This window comes from Saccopteryx bilineata, chromosome 10, assembly GCF_036850765.1.
Source record: "Saccopteryx bilineata isolate mSacBil1 chromosome 10, mSacBil1_pri_phased_curated, whole genome shotgun sequence".
NCBI lineage: Eukaryota > Metazoa > Chordata > Mammalia > Chiroptera > Emballonuridae > Saccopteryx > Saccopteryx bilineata.
The window spans coordinates 30,008,619-30,025,806 of NC_089499.1; the positions used below are offsets into that span (position 1 = coordinate 30,008,619).

The following is a 17,188-nucleotide window of genomic DNA, read 5'->3' on the forward strand; positions in this document are numbered from 1 at the left end:
ACAAATCTTGAAGACTCAGTTGGCCACATCTGGCATTGTATCATGTTAAGAGGAATGCAGTATAGCAATTAAAAAACATTAAAATAATCTTTCTATGTGTAGCTTTCAAGAGCCTTGAAGGCAATACATTTAATAGCCTATAGTAAGACTTTTTAAAGCCCTAGTAGAATGTCAGCCTCGTGTGTGGATGTCCTAGGTTCGATTTCCCAGTCAGGGCATACAAGAGAGGCACCCATCTGCTTCTCCACCCCTCCCCTTCTCACTTCTCTCTCTCTCTCTCTCTCTTTCTCTCTCTTCCCCTCTGCAGCCATGGCTGAACTGGAGCAAGTTGGCCCCAGGCATTAGGATGGTTCCATGGCCTTTGCCTCAGGTACTAGGAAGAGCTCAGTTGCTGAGCAATGGAGCAACATCCCAGATGGGCAGAGCATCGTTCCCTAGTGGGCTTGCCTGGTGGATCCTGGTTGGGGTACATGCAGGAATCTGTCTCTGCCTCCCCCTCCCTCACTGAATAATAAAAAACAAAAGACTTTTTAAAAATTACCCCTCCTTTTTTATCCTGTTATCAGTAACAAAGTTACCTCTCTCTCAGTTTTCTCACTGAAACTCTCCCCATCCCTTCTGTTCACAACTTCTCTCTTCGTTCTGGCTGTAATGCTTGAATTCCTGCTAGAGGTGCCCACTAGATAGTGCCATGTCTTCCAGGCCTCTCTTGTCTCCAGAGAGCAAAAGCACTTGGAGCCTGCTGGGCAGTGTGTCCCATCACTTCAACTGAATTATCCAAATGGAATTCTCACATAGAATTGATAGTGAAAAAAACCCTCACATATTTGCATTTGTAAATTACTCTGCTCAATGTCTGGCATAAAGAGTAATTCATGTTAATAAGTGATATTTTATTATTTTGATATCTTGATTATGAAGAGAAGTTTTCTTTGAATTGGGTTAGTGAGAAACAAGGCATCATTAGCTAGGTCATGAATATCTAAACATTCATAAAAATGAGTCTGTACAAGTTGAAATTAAATATCTGTAGGACTCTTTAACGAAGAGGCCAAAAAGTTCTGATACACGAGTGTCTCCCTAACTGTTTCCCTAGCACACAAAAATCACAATTTTCTCAGTACAATATTAGGTGGGATACTTCTTATAACATCACAGTTTGACATTCTATTCTTTTCTTTCTTAACCTCTTTATCTGCTTCTCTTAAATAAAATAAGGCATTTTCAAATTGTCCGTGGGTATAAATATAACAAATAAGACATTGACAATATAGACAAATGTACTCCAGCACAATTTTAACTTCTTTTTCTGAATTCAAAGGCATGAAATTCAAGGTGTTGGGATGAAAAGAAAACCCAAGGGAGTCACCTAATCCTTATTTAAACACTTGAAATATACAAGATGACCTAGAGGGAAGAGAGGTTTATTTACTAATATGGGACTCATATCATTCTAGAAAGAAAACACACTCTCATGTGAAGTGAACTAACGAGAAGTCTCGTGGCAATGACATACAGTTTTAAGGGTTTCAGGCTTAAGGAGCAATGTACCAAATCAGTGGTTCGGGAGTTCCACAGGGCAATCATGCCGAAAGAATTTACACAGAGTAAACTCATTATATTGAGCTGGGATCCCATGCCCCTCAATGACCCGCTTCTGATCAGAGGACAATGGCTCCTGGGTAAACCTGGAAAATTAGCGACTCTGTAACTGTCAGGAAACACAATAGCTGGTTTCATAAGATTTTCAAGCTACACGCTGAGTACTTTGGTTTCAAGGCCGGCTGGCAAAGAAAGATGCTCTGTTTGGTGTGAGAAGTTTGTGCATCACAACTCCCGATGCCACTTTTAAAGTTAATGTGAAACGCCTAATTTGCAGCCCAGGAAGCCCATTGTCAATTATACACTGTAACAAAAACAGTTGGACAGCCCTCTACGTTGAAGACAGTGTTTGAACCAGCATAGCAAAATGAACTACTTTTCTTACTAGAACCACAGTGCCTCGCTTGCAACTGAGCCACTGGATATGAGACCTGAGGTAGGACCACAGTAGTGGGGTCATTGGCAGCTACCAAATGAATACATTTGATTAAATAAAACTTTGAAACTTGAGCATAAAGAATAATGTTCGTGCTTTTACCAAATACTCAACAATTTCTAGGTGAGGAAGAAAGTCTCACAGTTAGTTGATGTGAGACCACGCTACTTATGTTAGTTGTGTTATATTCAAAGGTGATATGTGGAATAATGTAAGGAAGATATTATTGGACTAATTATAGATTGACTAAAAACAAATCTTTGTGAATATTCACAATGGAATTTCAAGCCATTGATATTTAGGAAGAAATGTGTTTGATTTGGCATATTTGCTCTTATAGTGGTACTCTAGGAAGTTTCCAGAAAAAGAATGATCAGAGATAAAATATGTCTGATATATCTCATTTCCTTCTCTGAGTCTTTCTTTCTTTCTCTTTCTTTCTTTCTTTCTTTCTTTCTTTCTTTCTTTCTTTCTTTCTTTCTTTCTTTCTTTCTTTCTTTCTTTCTTTCTTTCCTCCCTTCCTCCCTCCCTCCCTCCTTCCCTCCCTCCCACCCTCCCTCCCTCCCTCTCTCCCTCCCAGTCTTCCACATACATGCCAACTGGGGTCTACCCAGCAATCCCCATGCTTGCAACAGAGCAATTTTTAGCACCTGAATGGAAAGCTCCACAAAGCCATCCTCAGTGTCCAGGCCGATGCACTCAAACCAGTCCAGCCATGGCTGCGGGACGGGAAGTGAGGGGTGAGGAGGGGAGGTGGAGAAGCAGATGGTTGCTTCCCCTGTGTGCTCTGTCTGGGAATCAAACCCAGAACATCCATACACCAGGCTGATGCTCTACTACTAAGCCAATTGGCCAGGGGCTTTGAGTTTCTTTCTTAATAATGTTTTCACCCAAAGCATACTTCTGGGGCCACAGAAAAGCATTCTCTATTTATTTATATAGTGTTTATTTTTTATTTGTTTTCTTACTTAAATTTATATTTTGCGCCTGACCTTTTATCATAGAATGAACTTTACCTTTAATCTTTAAAAATAAACACTGAGAAATTCAGGGAAGAGATTTGTGGGGAGAGATGAAGCAATGATCCCCTGCCTGAAATTATACCACATGGACAAGCCTTTACAGTTATCACATGGCAACCTGGTCACAAAGTGGTTATTCCCTAGTTTGGGGCAAATCACAGTGATATCCCCTGAAGAACTCCTCTTCATGAACATGTGGATAGTAAATAAGGTATATCCATTCAGATTGGGCATGACTTCTTATAGTGGGGTCATTCTGAATTTACAGAACTCACTCAGATTTGTACAGAGACATCGTTCTTTTAGTTATACACATGAAATGTATGTGCATACTTCTATTCAGGACAAACTTTTCAAATTTTTTCCATGATCACAAAATATGCATAAGTGACTCTGTTAGAAGAATGATGTTTTCATAACTATTTACACAAATTTGTGCAAACTAATTCTGGCCCTTCATGTTTCCAATTTACTGACTCGAATTTTGCTTGATAAGTTGTTTCTTTGGGGGCTGTAGGAAACTAGCAATATTGTATTCTTTGAAGGAATAATTCTGGCCTTAGTTGAACTGTGGAGGCACACCACCTTTTTGGTAATAAAGATCCTTTCAAAATAAGGCATGTGGAGTCTGACAGAAAAAGTCATGCTTTTCCCCTAAATTGCCATTCGAGCTTCAGGAGGTGTAACTTTTACTTAGCCCTGACTCTAAATCACTGATTGTCCTTCAGCCTCTCCTCTTCTTACTCTTCCCTTTATGTTGATTCAATCAGAATTTGCAAACAAACATTTACTTTTACTTGGGAAGTACCATCAAATGACTCAGTGGTAAATTCTTTAGAAAAATTAAAGAAATATTTTAAGGTATGAATACTTCCTGCTTATCAATGAATTTGATAGATTAATATTCTTATAGGCCAGGCTCTCATAAAATGATGGCACAGTCCTAGACACAATAAGTTGCATTCATTTGCCATTCTTTACCTTCGCCTTGAAATACTAAATGATTGACTCAAGTGAGTCAATTCTGCATTTCCTAAAGGACATAGTCTCAATCGAGGCAAAGGAAGAATGCAAAAAATAAAATAATATACACACAGAGCAAAACCACATAATTTAATTTAGTTTCACACCTTTTCTCGTGTTTCAACTAGAAGAAAAATAAATAACAGAAGGGTAATGCTAGAAGGGCCTGTGGCCCAGGCTGATTAATTGTTCACCGTTGGGTCCTCTTAGACACAGTGTGATGAGACTTCCCACACTGCGGGCCCTTAGACTGAATCATATGGCTTATTCTGGCTGATGAAATGTAAGCAAAGAGATCTATGCCATTTCTAGGTTTGGCTACTGAGACCATCCACATCATCTCTCTTACCTGAGGGGCTGCCCAGGTGCAAAGTACCTCAAGAAGGATTTAGAGTTCCGGAGCACTCTTATGCATAAGGGATGATGGAACCGTCAGTTAGAGCAGGGGTCCCCAAACTTTTTACACAGGGGGCCAGTTCACTGTCCCTCAGACCGTTGGAGGGCAGGACTATAAAAAACACTATGAAAAATCCTTATGCACACTGCACATATCTTATTTTAAAGTAAAAAAACAAAACGGGAAAAAATACAATATTTAAAATAAAGAACAAGTAAATTTAAATTAACAAACTGACCAGTATTTCAATGGGAACTTTAGGCCTGCTTTTGGCTAATGAGATGGTCAATGTCTGGTTCCATATTTGTCACTGCTAGTCATAACAAGTGATATGACAGCTTCTGGAGCTGTAACGCGTCTGTCCCGCGTCACCGGAAGTAGTACTGTACGTGAACGACACTGTGCTTTGCGGTGCCGCCACATACAGTACACTGACCACCAATGAAAGAAATGCCCCTTCTGGAAGTGTGGTGGGGGCCAGATAAATGGCCTCAGGGGACCGTAGTTTGGGGACTCCTGAGTTAGAGGAAGCCTGGATCCCTCAATCACTTCATAAAAAACTATCATCTGTCCACTGTCTGTATAATGTAATATGAAGAAGAACTCCTAAGTCTTTTATTCTACTTATTATATTAAGTCACTGCTTCTTGGGGGGGGGGGTTACAACATTTAGCTTGACCCAACGGTCAAGTTTCTTAGAGATCACCTAGGCTAGAGATGAGAAACTGGAGAGGACCATTGAAGGAAAGCAACTTGTTCCAAGTCATTCAACTTGTATATGTGGTGAGTCCGATACCCAGTGCTTGTTGCTCTTTTTGACAGAACCCTGTTTGTGTTTTTCCATGTCGAGTGCTAACGCTTTGTGCTATCAAGCTGGAAGGGTGACTAATAGCCTCAAAGAAATATGTTAACTTGTATAACCTAGAATATAAACATGTTTCCTTAGCACCAGGCAGACTTGGGACTGTTTCTGAATGCTAGCAAAATGCAGTGACACAGACTGGCACCATATGCTCTGCTTTTAAAGACCTTAATCTTCAGGGTAGGAAATGGAAGTGGGATTACCACATCACTAAAAGCCTAGCATCTTGCAGATGTTCATCATAGAATCTTCCTTAATCATTTTCCTCAATGACATGGAAACCAAATCCTTTAAATTCCAATTCATTGGACAGAAACGTGGCTCCCTGGGTCCCTCCACCTTTGTGGAATTGTCATTATTACTGCATGCTGGCTTTCCAATTCACAGGTTTTTTTTTGTTTTTTTTTTGTATTTTTCTGAAGTTGGAAACAGGAAGGCAGTCAGAGAGACTCCCACATGCGCCCGACTGGGATCCCCCCAGCATGCCCACCAGGGGGCGATGCTCTGCCCATCTGGGGCATTGCTCTGTTGCAACCAGAGCCATTCTAGCGCCTGAGGCAGAGGCCACAGAGCCGCCCTCAGCGCCTGGGCCAACTTTACTCCAATGGAGCCTCGGCTGCAGGAGGGGAAGAGAGAGACAAAGAGGAAGGAGAGGGGGAGGGGTGGAGAAGCAGATGGGCGCCTCTCCTGTGTGCCCTGGCCGGGAATCGAACCCTGGACTCCTGCACACCAGGCCAACGCTCTACCACTGAGCCAACCGGCCAGAGCCCAATTCACAATTTTGAGATAGTACTGCAGTTATCTCCCTAATTTGGCATTGTCTGTGCTTCAAATTTCTGACTACTTGGCTACTATTTTCTCCCGTCAAAGCCGCAGCTCTTTTGGTGTCCTAGAATGCTGGGTTTAAATGCTGAACAAGAAAGATGCCTCGAATCCAACTCAAGTGGAGGCCTCCAGACCTGCTGCCGAGCACAGTCTGTGCGGCGGTGGGAGCAGACTGTTTCCACCATATGTTACCCTCTCTGCTGTCTACACCCTTTTGGGGAGCTTTATGGGAAAAGCTCTATTAAAGATGTTTATCCTGGGAGTTTTGTAATTTGTTTTTAATTTTCACCAACTTAGCTCATTTACAACAGCTCGAATCATGCCGCCCACTGACTCCATACTGTAACAGTTGCGTCTGTGTTTGGGATGAGAGAGCTAACCGAAGAAATGCCCCACATGCCCAAGGATGACCTGTGAAACATCATTAGGCGAGCATAGCCCACACAGTGGAATATCTGCTGCTGTAAAATATTCAGGATTATTCTAACAAGTCCCAGAAGGTCAAATTTTTGAACAGAAAAAATAATAAAATGCAATTATATTTAATAATTTTGAATGTATCCACAGGTAAAGAATTTGCAGATTGTTTAAGCAATGTGAACAAAACTCTAAGTTCAAATACTGCTGCTTTCACTTATACACTCAACTCCTTTACATAACTGTATGTGTTTGTATGAGTGTGTATATACGTACTAGAAGTACTGAGAGTGCGTTTGCTGGCAAATGTGAAATATTCATATTCATATTCTAAAAATATTTTTTATTTCAATTAATAAGAATGTCTCCAATTTCTTCCAAGGCTGAAACTGAATCTGGAAAGAAATACTGTTCTGTACATTTGAAATGATAGTGGAGTGGAGATTTCACAAATTTACTCTCGAACATGGAGCAAAGGAAAGATGGAGGGCAGTGATGTGTATAGCAGATTGAAAAGCACATACTTGAATGGAATGAAATCCTCTCAGAGTTAGTCCACGACCATGGGGTTATTTAATCAATGGATGGATTTATGACCAAAAAAAAAAGCACTAATCCTGGGGAGAGGACACATTGAATGGCCAAGTTACAATAGTTCTGCTGTCTTACTTGTCATCCTGTTAATAAAATATATTTAGGCACTGTGGGTTTTTGATGAGACATGACAAGTAATAGCATTAAGGTTAAGAAGATTAAAGTCAATGTTATTCTGAAGATTCAGTCTAGCTTCCGCTCTAAATCAGAAAGCCTGAAGGAGCCTAACCCCCATTAGGGGAGTTATGTTCTGATTTGTGGCACACTGATTTCATGGACAAATATACTAGGATGGGATTCAGAATCAGAATCTGACTTGCTTTTATACTGTCTGATTCTGCCACTAATTCTGTAAGCTCAGGCAGTGCACTACTAAGATACCCAAGACAGCCCAGTTTATAAATCAAGAACACAGTCCAGGCTCTCAGGGATGATGCAAGGATTAGAATGTAAATTAAATGAGGTAATGTAAGCAAATTGCCTTGTTCATAATATAAAATATACTTAATAAGTGTTAGCATCCTTTTTTCATTCAGTAGATGTGCTACTATTTAGTTGACAAGAGAAATTAAAACTTCATGAAATACATTTTGATCTTTTGATTGAATCTTATTTAAAATATATGCTTGATATGGTTTATGGAAGATGTTATACAAACATGAAAGTCTATGTGCACAGGGAATATTCTATTTCATTTAGGTATATAATTCATTCAAGTTATGTAACTAACCAATGACTGGATTTTTCATTCTATGATTGAATAAATTTTCTTCTCCCCTCCCCCTAGGCCACTTTGTAATGAAAAGAAAAGCTGAATTTTATTTGATTGTACATATGGGTCCTTCTGGTTGTAAAGTTCTATTATTTTGTGAATATGGAAATGTATAACACAAGCGAATGAATTAAATTTCAGTAATTGGTCATCAGGCATGTACTTTCTGCCACCAATTTCACTAAAAAAAGATGGATAAAATAGTTATTGTTTTCAAGGAATTTATATGTATATAACTAAATTCTCCACTGTAATGTGGTTGAATTCTTATAGTTCTTTTTTTTCTTTTGAGAGAGAGAGAGAGAGAGAGAGAGACAGATAGGGACAGACAGACAGGAAAGGAGAGAGATAAGAAGCACCAATTCTTCCTTGCAGATCCTTATTTATTCATTGATTGCTTTCTCATATGTGCCTTGACTGGGGTCTACAGTAGAGCCAATGGTCCCTTGCTCAAGCTAGCGACCTTGGGCTTCAAGCCAGTGACCTTTTGGCTCAAGAGAGTGACCATGGGGTCATGTCTATGACCCCACACTCAAGCCAGCAACCCCACACTCAAGCTGGTGAGTCCATGTTCAAGCCAGATGAGCCCACACTCAAGCTGTAACCTTGGGGTTTTGAACCTGGGTCTTCTGCATCTCAGGCTGCTGCTCTATTCATTGCACCACTGCCTGGTCAGATTATAATTAATTTTTTTAAAAAACTTTTTCATTAAAGCTTAATATATAGGGGGAAAGTGCACAAATCAAAAGTATACAGCTTGATGAATTATCAAAAAGTTCTGTGGTTTATTTTTTCATTTATATATTTGGCATGTGAAGCTTATTTCCCCCTGGAAACATGCTCTATTCACCTATAATATAGTTGACATTCAGTGTTCATGGGATTAATGGGCAGAGCAAGAATTTATAGCTTTGTGTTGATGGATAAACTTACACAAAGTTTCAGCTGGGTTTTGCATAAGGTGTTTTGCAACTGAAATCACTCTTCCTGACTTCCCTTGCTTTCTTGCTGAGCGACTCGGCACTAATTTTTTTTTTTTAATTCTCAATCCTTAAGTAGTTTTATCTAGTACATGAACTTATCTTCACGTTGTTGTGGGAATCAAATAAATTAATGTTTCTAAAGTGCTCAGCATACAGTTTGGCTCATAGAAGCTACCATACCATCAGCAGCATCAACATCGTCTTCATTTCATAGAGCCTTTGTCACAAGGGCAGGGCTCGGTCACCACAGTCTAGAGGAGGTTTTGAAAGAAGTCAAGCTCTATGGTTCTCAGGCTTAAACAACCATCAGGAACGCAGTGTGGAATGGAGGATTCTGGGTTACCCCCCACGTAACAGGTTTTAAAGATTCCTGGTAGATGTAGCCCAGGTAGATTTTTATTCTCAAGGAATGCACATTAAGTTGAGCCCTGCCTATTTGTATGTATGCATGTGCATATGCAGACTTGACCCATCTTATACCAGGCTGAAGATTTGCTGTTCCCTGCAGGATGGAAACAACCAGGGAAATAGAAAAAGAGACTTTTTCTGTCTTGTTTATGAGGTGGCAAGTTGCCTTTTTCCTCTGATGTTCCCAACCCAGCTAACCTCCCTCTTCCCACAAAGAGCTTAAAAATCTAACTGCTCACTGCTCAACTTGCAAAAACACGCTGAAATACCCAGATGGCATAAAAATGTGGCCGATCTCTTTGCAGCGTATGCATCACGTTATTTGATGGGCAACAGGTTACACAGGAGAAAACCCAGAGAAGTTAAACCTGAGCCCATTGATGACGGTCTCGGGCTTTTTGTGTGTTCTCTATTCTGTGTGCTTTCATTCTGAATGGATATTTAAATGGGATTTGGTTTCTAAGAAATTGTTGCTGAGATACTTGGGGTCCTTACGAGGAATCTCCTCGGCCTCTAATGCTCTATTTGAGTTGGATTTCTGTTCCCCGGTCAGCATCCTCATTCTGAAACACTCCAAAACTTATCAGGCTTCTCAGGCTGCCCTTTTTGCTAATATCTCACTAGCTCTGTTCTAAAATAAGAATTTTAAAAAGTACCAATCTATAGTTTGAAAAAGGGGAAGAGTAGCTGCTTTCTTTTGTTTCATAACTTTTAGGCATATAAGCTTTTTGTCTTTCCCAGGCACGGGACCAAGCAGGAGAAACAGAAGTACAGGTTTAGAAAGGAAGGGAAAGATAGAGTCCAGTCCTCCATGAGGTCTTCTTCAAGGGGAAAAGAGATGGAGATGAGACTGCTGATAATGCACTAAGCATAGGCCATGCCTAGGAGGAGAAGAGGGCACGGTGTCATTTTGCTGCAATCAGAGGGAGTCAAACGTGTCAAGAAGTGTAAGATTATCAGCAATCTTCATTTACTCAACACAGTGAATGTAAATGCAACACTAGTCTCTGGGGACACTGATTGAAACACTAGCTCTTCTTTCAAGGCACTATGCCTGCCACAACTTCTGAAGCCACTGAAAGACACCAGTATTTCAGAACATGAAAACTACTGGGAAAATTTCAGTGCCTAAAAAAATACTGAATGCAAGTAAAATGTTCAGGTCATCTTTTACTGAGAAATCCCTACCAAAACTGGCACTGTCATAAGCACCATAAAACTCCATGGTATGTAAAACCATCCATCACAAGATATTTCAGGGAAGGATTTCTGCTTCTTAAGGGAGAGCATTTAAAAATACAAACTGACAAACACAACATCTGTTGGGCCATGGGATGGCCAAGAAAGTTGTCATGACAAAATGGCATGTGAGTCGTTCCTTCAGTACGCAATTTTCTAAGCACAGTGATTGCACAAACGCGCAGCATTAATTATACTCCCTTATTCCACAAGGGAGTGCCAGCAGGTTCACAGATATGCACAGGCTACTCTTGAGGAGTGAAGTATCTGGATTGTCAGATATGATTTTTAAAATTATTTGCATTTGGTAAATTATTTTAAAAAATGTTTCAGGCAGCAACCATTTTATTTTAGACTAAAATGGGACAAAATTTAAACCAAGTCCCTCCTTTGGAAATACCCCCCTTTTCAGGATAGTCTTGAATTAAATTGTAATGTAGTCACATAGGAGGCAAGAGATATTGGTAAATTACAGATTTCACTTGAAATATCTATTCAGGTTTGCTTTTTTCTAATGGAGGAAGCATGGAATAAAAACTGATGGATACAGAAAAGCTTAATGACACAAGAAATTGTCTAGTGCCAAGGGGTCCAAGTGGACACAATAGTGCATGAGAATATGATGCTTTTCCCAATGATTTTTGCACTCGAGATAGAGGCTGCATTCTAAAAATATAAAACTGAAAATAAACGTTCACCTTTGCCTAGTAAAGACACCGAGTCCAAGCCCAGATAGAAATATAAACTCACATTCAGATCCATGGAGGCTAATGATGATTAAGGAACTTGAGGAAGACTTGGCCAGACTTCATCACACAGTATACAGACTCTTTACCTTCCAGTTTGCTACTAAGGGCAACAGATCTATGTATTACATTTTGATGAAGTATTTTATAATCATAGATAAACAACTTGACTGGACCTTAGAGTTTACCATTTGTAAATTTATTTCACTCTAGAAGTTTGTAACCTCATGCCCCAGGCAATCAAAGTGAGGTAGATAATAATAGTTCAGACTGAGTTAATAATGGTTGTTGGTATTGATTCTTTACTTTCTGGGGGTATTAGTGTTGTAATCGTTCATCTACAATATTTCTACAAAAAAAAGTGTTAGATTAGGTTTGAAGATAGTTCCATTTTCATCTTAACACATCTTACTATATCAAACCACCTGGCATAATTACATATTGCAAAGATTTTTTCCTCCTATTATTCAGCTTAAATATTTCCTGTGGCATTTGAAAACCTCCTGTCCTGACAGGGGATGTGAAAAATAGCTGTTTTTCAATTTAGCTGTTCTTCAAATTCTACTATGGACATTTTCTTTGGCTTTGTTACTTCTAAGAAATATAATCCTAAATTCCCTTAATTTTTCATCTCAGACTCCATTGACTGGCTATATAGACTGCTTTCTTCAAGACTATTCATTTTCTCAAAATTTCATGTAAGTACGAAGTCCAAGTAAACTTCTTGACATTTATTAAAACATTGAATATATATTTAATATTGATTCTGCACGAGGAGTTGACTTAAGCACTGAGGATATAGAATAGAACAAGGCAAAGACTTTATAAAGTAGACACCCTGGTAGGAAAAACTGACCAAGAACAAGAAAATATACATATTAAAATAACTTCAGATTTTGCTATAAACTATGAAAAAATAAATGAGGTGTATGACAGAGGAATCTGGGAAAGGTAAGGACAGAGGAGTAGCATTGCAGAAAGAATGAATAGCAATGCAAAGGCCCAGAGGCATGAGAGGCAAGCAGAAGCCTGGCATGCGAAGGAAGGGAAAGCTGGCCCATTGGATGGAATATAATGCTGGACACAGGATGGCATTAGATGAGTTGGAAAGGCAGGGAGGGGTTGGATGCATAGGATCTTGAATGTTGTGGTAAGAAGTCTGGATTTTAACAGTTCAGGTGGATCCACTGAAATATTTTAAGCAACAGAATGACATAATCCAATTCATATTTTTGGAGTGATGGCTCCTTAGCCTTGAAGAAAGAAGGTGGTAAAGAAATAAGAACAGAGGCAGGGAGAACCATTATATCACTTCTTGTTTGTCAGGGTCAGAGAGATACGTTTCAACACCTACCATGTACGCATGTGCACACACACATTTTATTCCCATGGCTGGTGAGGGTAAGTGGACTCTTCAATTATTATAGAGCTTTATCATTCAATTGTTTATTTATATGTCTTAACTAATGCATATGACCATTCTGGAGCTTTGGCAATTAATTATGTTTATACATATTAGAGTGTCGGGACTCTGAAGTGTTTTATTATTAAACTACACTTTAAGCATGGTGCTTGGTATATATAAAGAGTGTGTGCTGTTGGTGAGGGGGACTGGGATATTATGATAAATGTTGAGGTTTTGAGCTGCTATGGGGTCAGCACCATAAACTCCTCGAGTACCATCAAATATGTCAAAAGTGAAGAAAAGCTGCTGAAAGTGGGTGGTCCTTAAGGACTCCCTTGTCTCTGCTTCAGGGAATCTTCTTTAAACTTTGGCATAACCTTTTGTGCTATGTTTGAAGATGGGAGTTTAAAGACCTTCACCTACAAGTCATTGACCCTAAAGAAACTGAGGGAAAAGTCCTCCTTATATTAAAGAGGTGGGGGGACTGAAGGAGGACAGTTTATTTTTTTATGCTGATTAAATTGTGTGACAACAATGGAAAACTGAGAAAGATGAGGAAGTCAACACACTTGAGACATAATGGGTTTCATCATTGAGAAACCCCTCAGTAAGGTAAAGCTGGAAAATGTATCATCTTTTTTTTCAACAACCATCGCCATTCATTGCTCCACAACCATAGCCCTACCACTAAGTCAGTGTCTACCATGTGCAAAGCAAGATGTTTATGTGTAGCCATATCAATATCTGATTTTCAGCATTACTCATTTTTTTTTGTATTTTTCTGAAGTTGGAAATGGGGAGGCAGTCAGACAGACTCCCGCATGTGCCTGACCGGGATCCACCCGGCATGCCCACCAGGGGGCGATGCTCTGCCCATCTGGGGCATTGCTCTGTTGCAACCAGAGCCATTCTAGCACCTGAGGCAGTCGCTATGGAGCCATCCTCAGTGCCTGGGCCAACTTTGCTCCAATGGAGCCTTGGCTGCAGGAGGGGAAGAGAGAGACAGAGAGGAAAGCGCGGCGGAGGGGTGGAGAAGCAAATGGGTGCTTCTCCTGTGTGCCCTGGCTGGGAATTGAACCTGGGACTCCTGCATGCCAGGCCAACACTCTACCACTGAGCAAACTGGCCAGGGCTAGCATTATTAATTTTTAAAAAATATTTTAGATATGCTTTGATCACTATTTGCTTATCACAAATTCAAAATTCTTATATTAAGACAAACTAAATTTCACAACCAACAACAGATGATTCTGTGCTAAAATCAATTTTATATGGTTTACCATAAGAAGCAGGGAAGCATATTTCTCATAAATTGCATAGAGAGAAACAGCTACATCATTATCTGCTATTCAGGAGACATAAAAAAGGGCAAATATAGAAAATACACTGGGTGTATAAAATGCATAATTAGCATAAAGTCAAAACAGTGCTAGCTAGACTTTTCACAAACTCAAAAAAATACTTTATGCATTTTAATTATTTTTCTTATGAAAACTGGATGACTTGTCATTCTAATGTTATGTAATTTATCACGGTTCTAGGAGTCATTGTCGTACTGCTATAAAATGCCTACTTCAGTTTTGATTATTTCTTAAAATTCTTTTTGGTATTTCTTTTTTTTCTTTACCCAGATGTTCTGGTAATTAATTCTGTATGTCACCTGATAGTGTTTAAGCTACTTGATGTGAAAGGTGACATCTAGAAGAAAGAATGAGAAAGACACAAGACAACCAAAGAGATAGCTAAGCTAATATGTATCAGAAATAATGGGGAGTTTGGGGATGAAAGGAGAGTGTAGAAGAGAGGAGAGAGGCCAGAGCAATTGTAAAGAGCTAAACAACATGGCCGAGCGGCCTCATGATTTTTAAGAGCAAGGACACATAGAAAAGAACATATAGAATGGGAAGACATAAAAAGTGTCTTCAAGAAGAAGAAACAACAAAACTAGTAGAAAGTGTTCAGGTTTTACAATGACAGACACTTGTGCTCATATGTTGTACCTGGCACATACACATTTCTGTGATCACAGATGTTATTAACCATTCTGCATTAGTGTTCTGTTCCATAATAATTGATTTACACCCCTCAAGTCATTTTAAGCCCTAAACAAGGTGCTCTAGACAGCCAGAGTGCCTAGCACAAATAGGCTCTCAATAAATCCTGATGCCTCCTTCGATGTTTGCTTTTGAATGTGTGGAGAGAAGCACACATTCAAAACTGGTCATCTTAAACTTCAGAATGGGATCCCATCTATGTCTTTGACTGTCGCTGGGTATCCTCAACCCAGATGAAATAATATATACAATTTGGATTTTTTTCTCAGCCTTTCAAAGTGGAGAATATTAACAACTGACAAAATGTCTGCACAACCTGGGTTAGTCAAAACAGTAGCGTCTTTCGTCCTTAGGAAAGCGATTGAGGATTGCAAAGATCTGGACGAAGCTCTAGACAGCAGGGCCAGGCTTCTGTTATTACAGAAGGCTGTGCACGCTCTGGCTTGCCTTTCAACAATCACAGCTATTAAATCATTTGTCTCTTTGACACATTTAATGGAGTCATGTTCACGATCAGCTTAATCACAGGATGTAGTAGAGTACATATTTTGACAGGAAAGCTGTTTGTATAAACTGAAACATGCCACAAATACATAATTTTAGAAAAAATTCATTATGCTTTGAATGTGGCAATCTTTGGCTTGAATCCTTTTATGCATATTTAGTCATTTTAAGATAGACTTTTGGTACTGGTTAACAAAAAGATTATTCTTAGGGAAAATTCATGTCGATCAAGTGGAGTAACGAACAATTACAAAAGCAGCAAACTCAGCCATATACTCTATCTGGAGGAATCACACATCTGTAGCTTAATATATCATTAAAATTGATTTTAGTTGTAAGCACATGAAAATAAACAAGAAAGCAACGGAGTTAAAGAGAACTCATTATACTTTTTAGAATGTTGATAACAAACTCCAGCTTTCACGAGTGGCTCATTATTTAATTGCTCAACTAGTGGCTAAATAGTCATACCTTACCTATTCAGAGACTTTACAGAGTGACATCATAACATGTGTCTTTACTGTCATCAGCGATCTCTAGGCCCCATGTTATTAGGTCTCATCATTAATTAGAAGTGATACTTACATCACTTTCATGACCTTCTCGAAGGTTGTATGTGAGGTCATGCTGAATGTCTTCCACAAATTTGTGAGCATATTCTGGGTAAAGGTCTAACACTTCAAAGAGTCCTTTGAGGATGATACACTGGAGATCACAGTAGGTTAAAGCCTTTACATCTGCATTGGTCTTGATCACTTGGTCCTTAATTGATAGATTTGCTCCAATTAAATCCCCTTTCCCTTGAAACAGTGGGGGGAAAAAAAGAGAGACATGTCACTTTAAAGAAAAACAAACTTTGGAATGGCAACTTTATATGTTCTTCATTTCTCTGAGATTATAGTGAAAAGAAGAGTGGTGTGGGATTTCTCACCCTCAGTATTGTTAAAATTTGGGGTGTGATATTTTTTTTGTTGGGGGGGGGTGTTCTGTATGTAGTAGGCTGTTTAGCAGCACCTCACATCCTCCATCCCCAGTGGTGACGACCTAAAATATATTCAGACATTGACAAATGTCCCCTGATGGGGAAAACTTTTCCTATTTGAGGTTACTGGTATCGAGGATGAAGGCTGAAGGGCCTGGAGTTAGAAATGTAGGTATAGGTGGGCTTCTGACAACTCCCTCCCCGGATATGGTAGATAACTTTAGACAAACTGTTTGACATTTTTGTCACAGTGGCTTTTACTGTTCAAGGGGAATAATAATAACTCGGATTTTTCTGAGAGTTAAAAGGCTCTATAATTCTGAGGCAAAATCATCAAGAGGTATATGAAGATTTTGATTCCAGCACTGGAAAGTAATAAGCATTCCCACCAGCTTTCTAACATACTAAGTTATCTCTAAGTGTGTCTACAAGGCAGGTGAGAGGAGAGGGAGGACCTTCCATCCCTCTGCTCAGAGCTGGGAGGCAAGACAACCATTGGACATTATGGACAATGAAACCAACTACATAGAAATGTAAGACACAGATCTTAGTTCTAGTGCTCTGGACAGTGTGAAAACTTCATTTTCTTCATCAAAAAGAAAGCTCCTCGGCCCTGGCCGGTTGGCTCAGTGATAGAGTGTCGGCCTGGTGTGCAGGAGTCCTGGGGTCGATTCTGGTCAGGGAACACAGGAGAAGCACCCATCTGCTTCTCCACACCTCCCCTCTCCTTCCTCTCTGTCTCTCTCTTCCCCTCCCTCAGCCGAGGCTCCATTGGAGCAAAGTTGGCCCGGGCGCTGAGGATGGCTCCATGGCCTCTGCCTCAGGTGCTAGAGTGGCTCTGGTTGCAACAGAGCAATGTCCCAGATGGGCAGAGCATCGCCCCCTCGTGGGCATGTTGGGTGGATCCCGGTCGGGCG

The 17,188-nt window shown here is 39.8% G+C and overlaps 1 protein-coding gene across 1 annotated transcript in view; it reads right to left on the bottom strand.

Annotated features, from left to right (window-relative positions):
• KCNH8 (potassium voltage-gated channel subfamily H member 8) overlaps window positions 1-17,188 on the bottom strand; it is a 366,401-nt gene that overhangs the window by 39,375 nt on the left and 309,838 nt on the right. Inside the window, exon 11 of the mRNA XM_066244875.1 lies at window positions 15,875-16,089. Coding sequence (XP_066100972.1) covers window positions 15,875-16,089 — 215 coding nt within the window. The remainder of the gene's footprint in view (window positions 1-15,874; window positions 16,090-17,188) is intronic.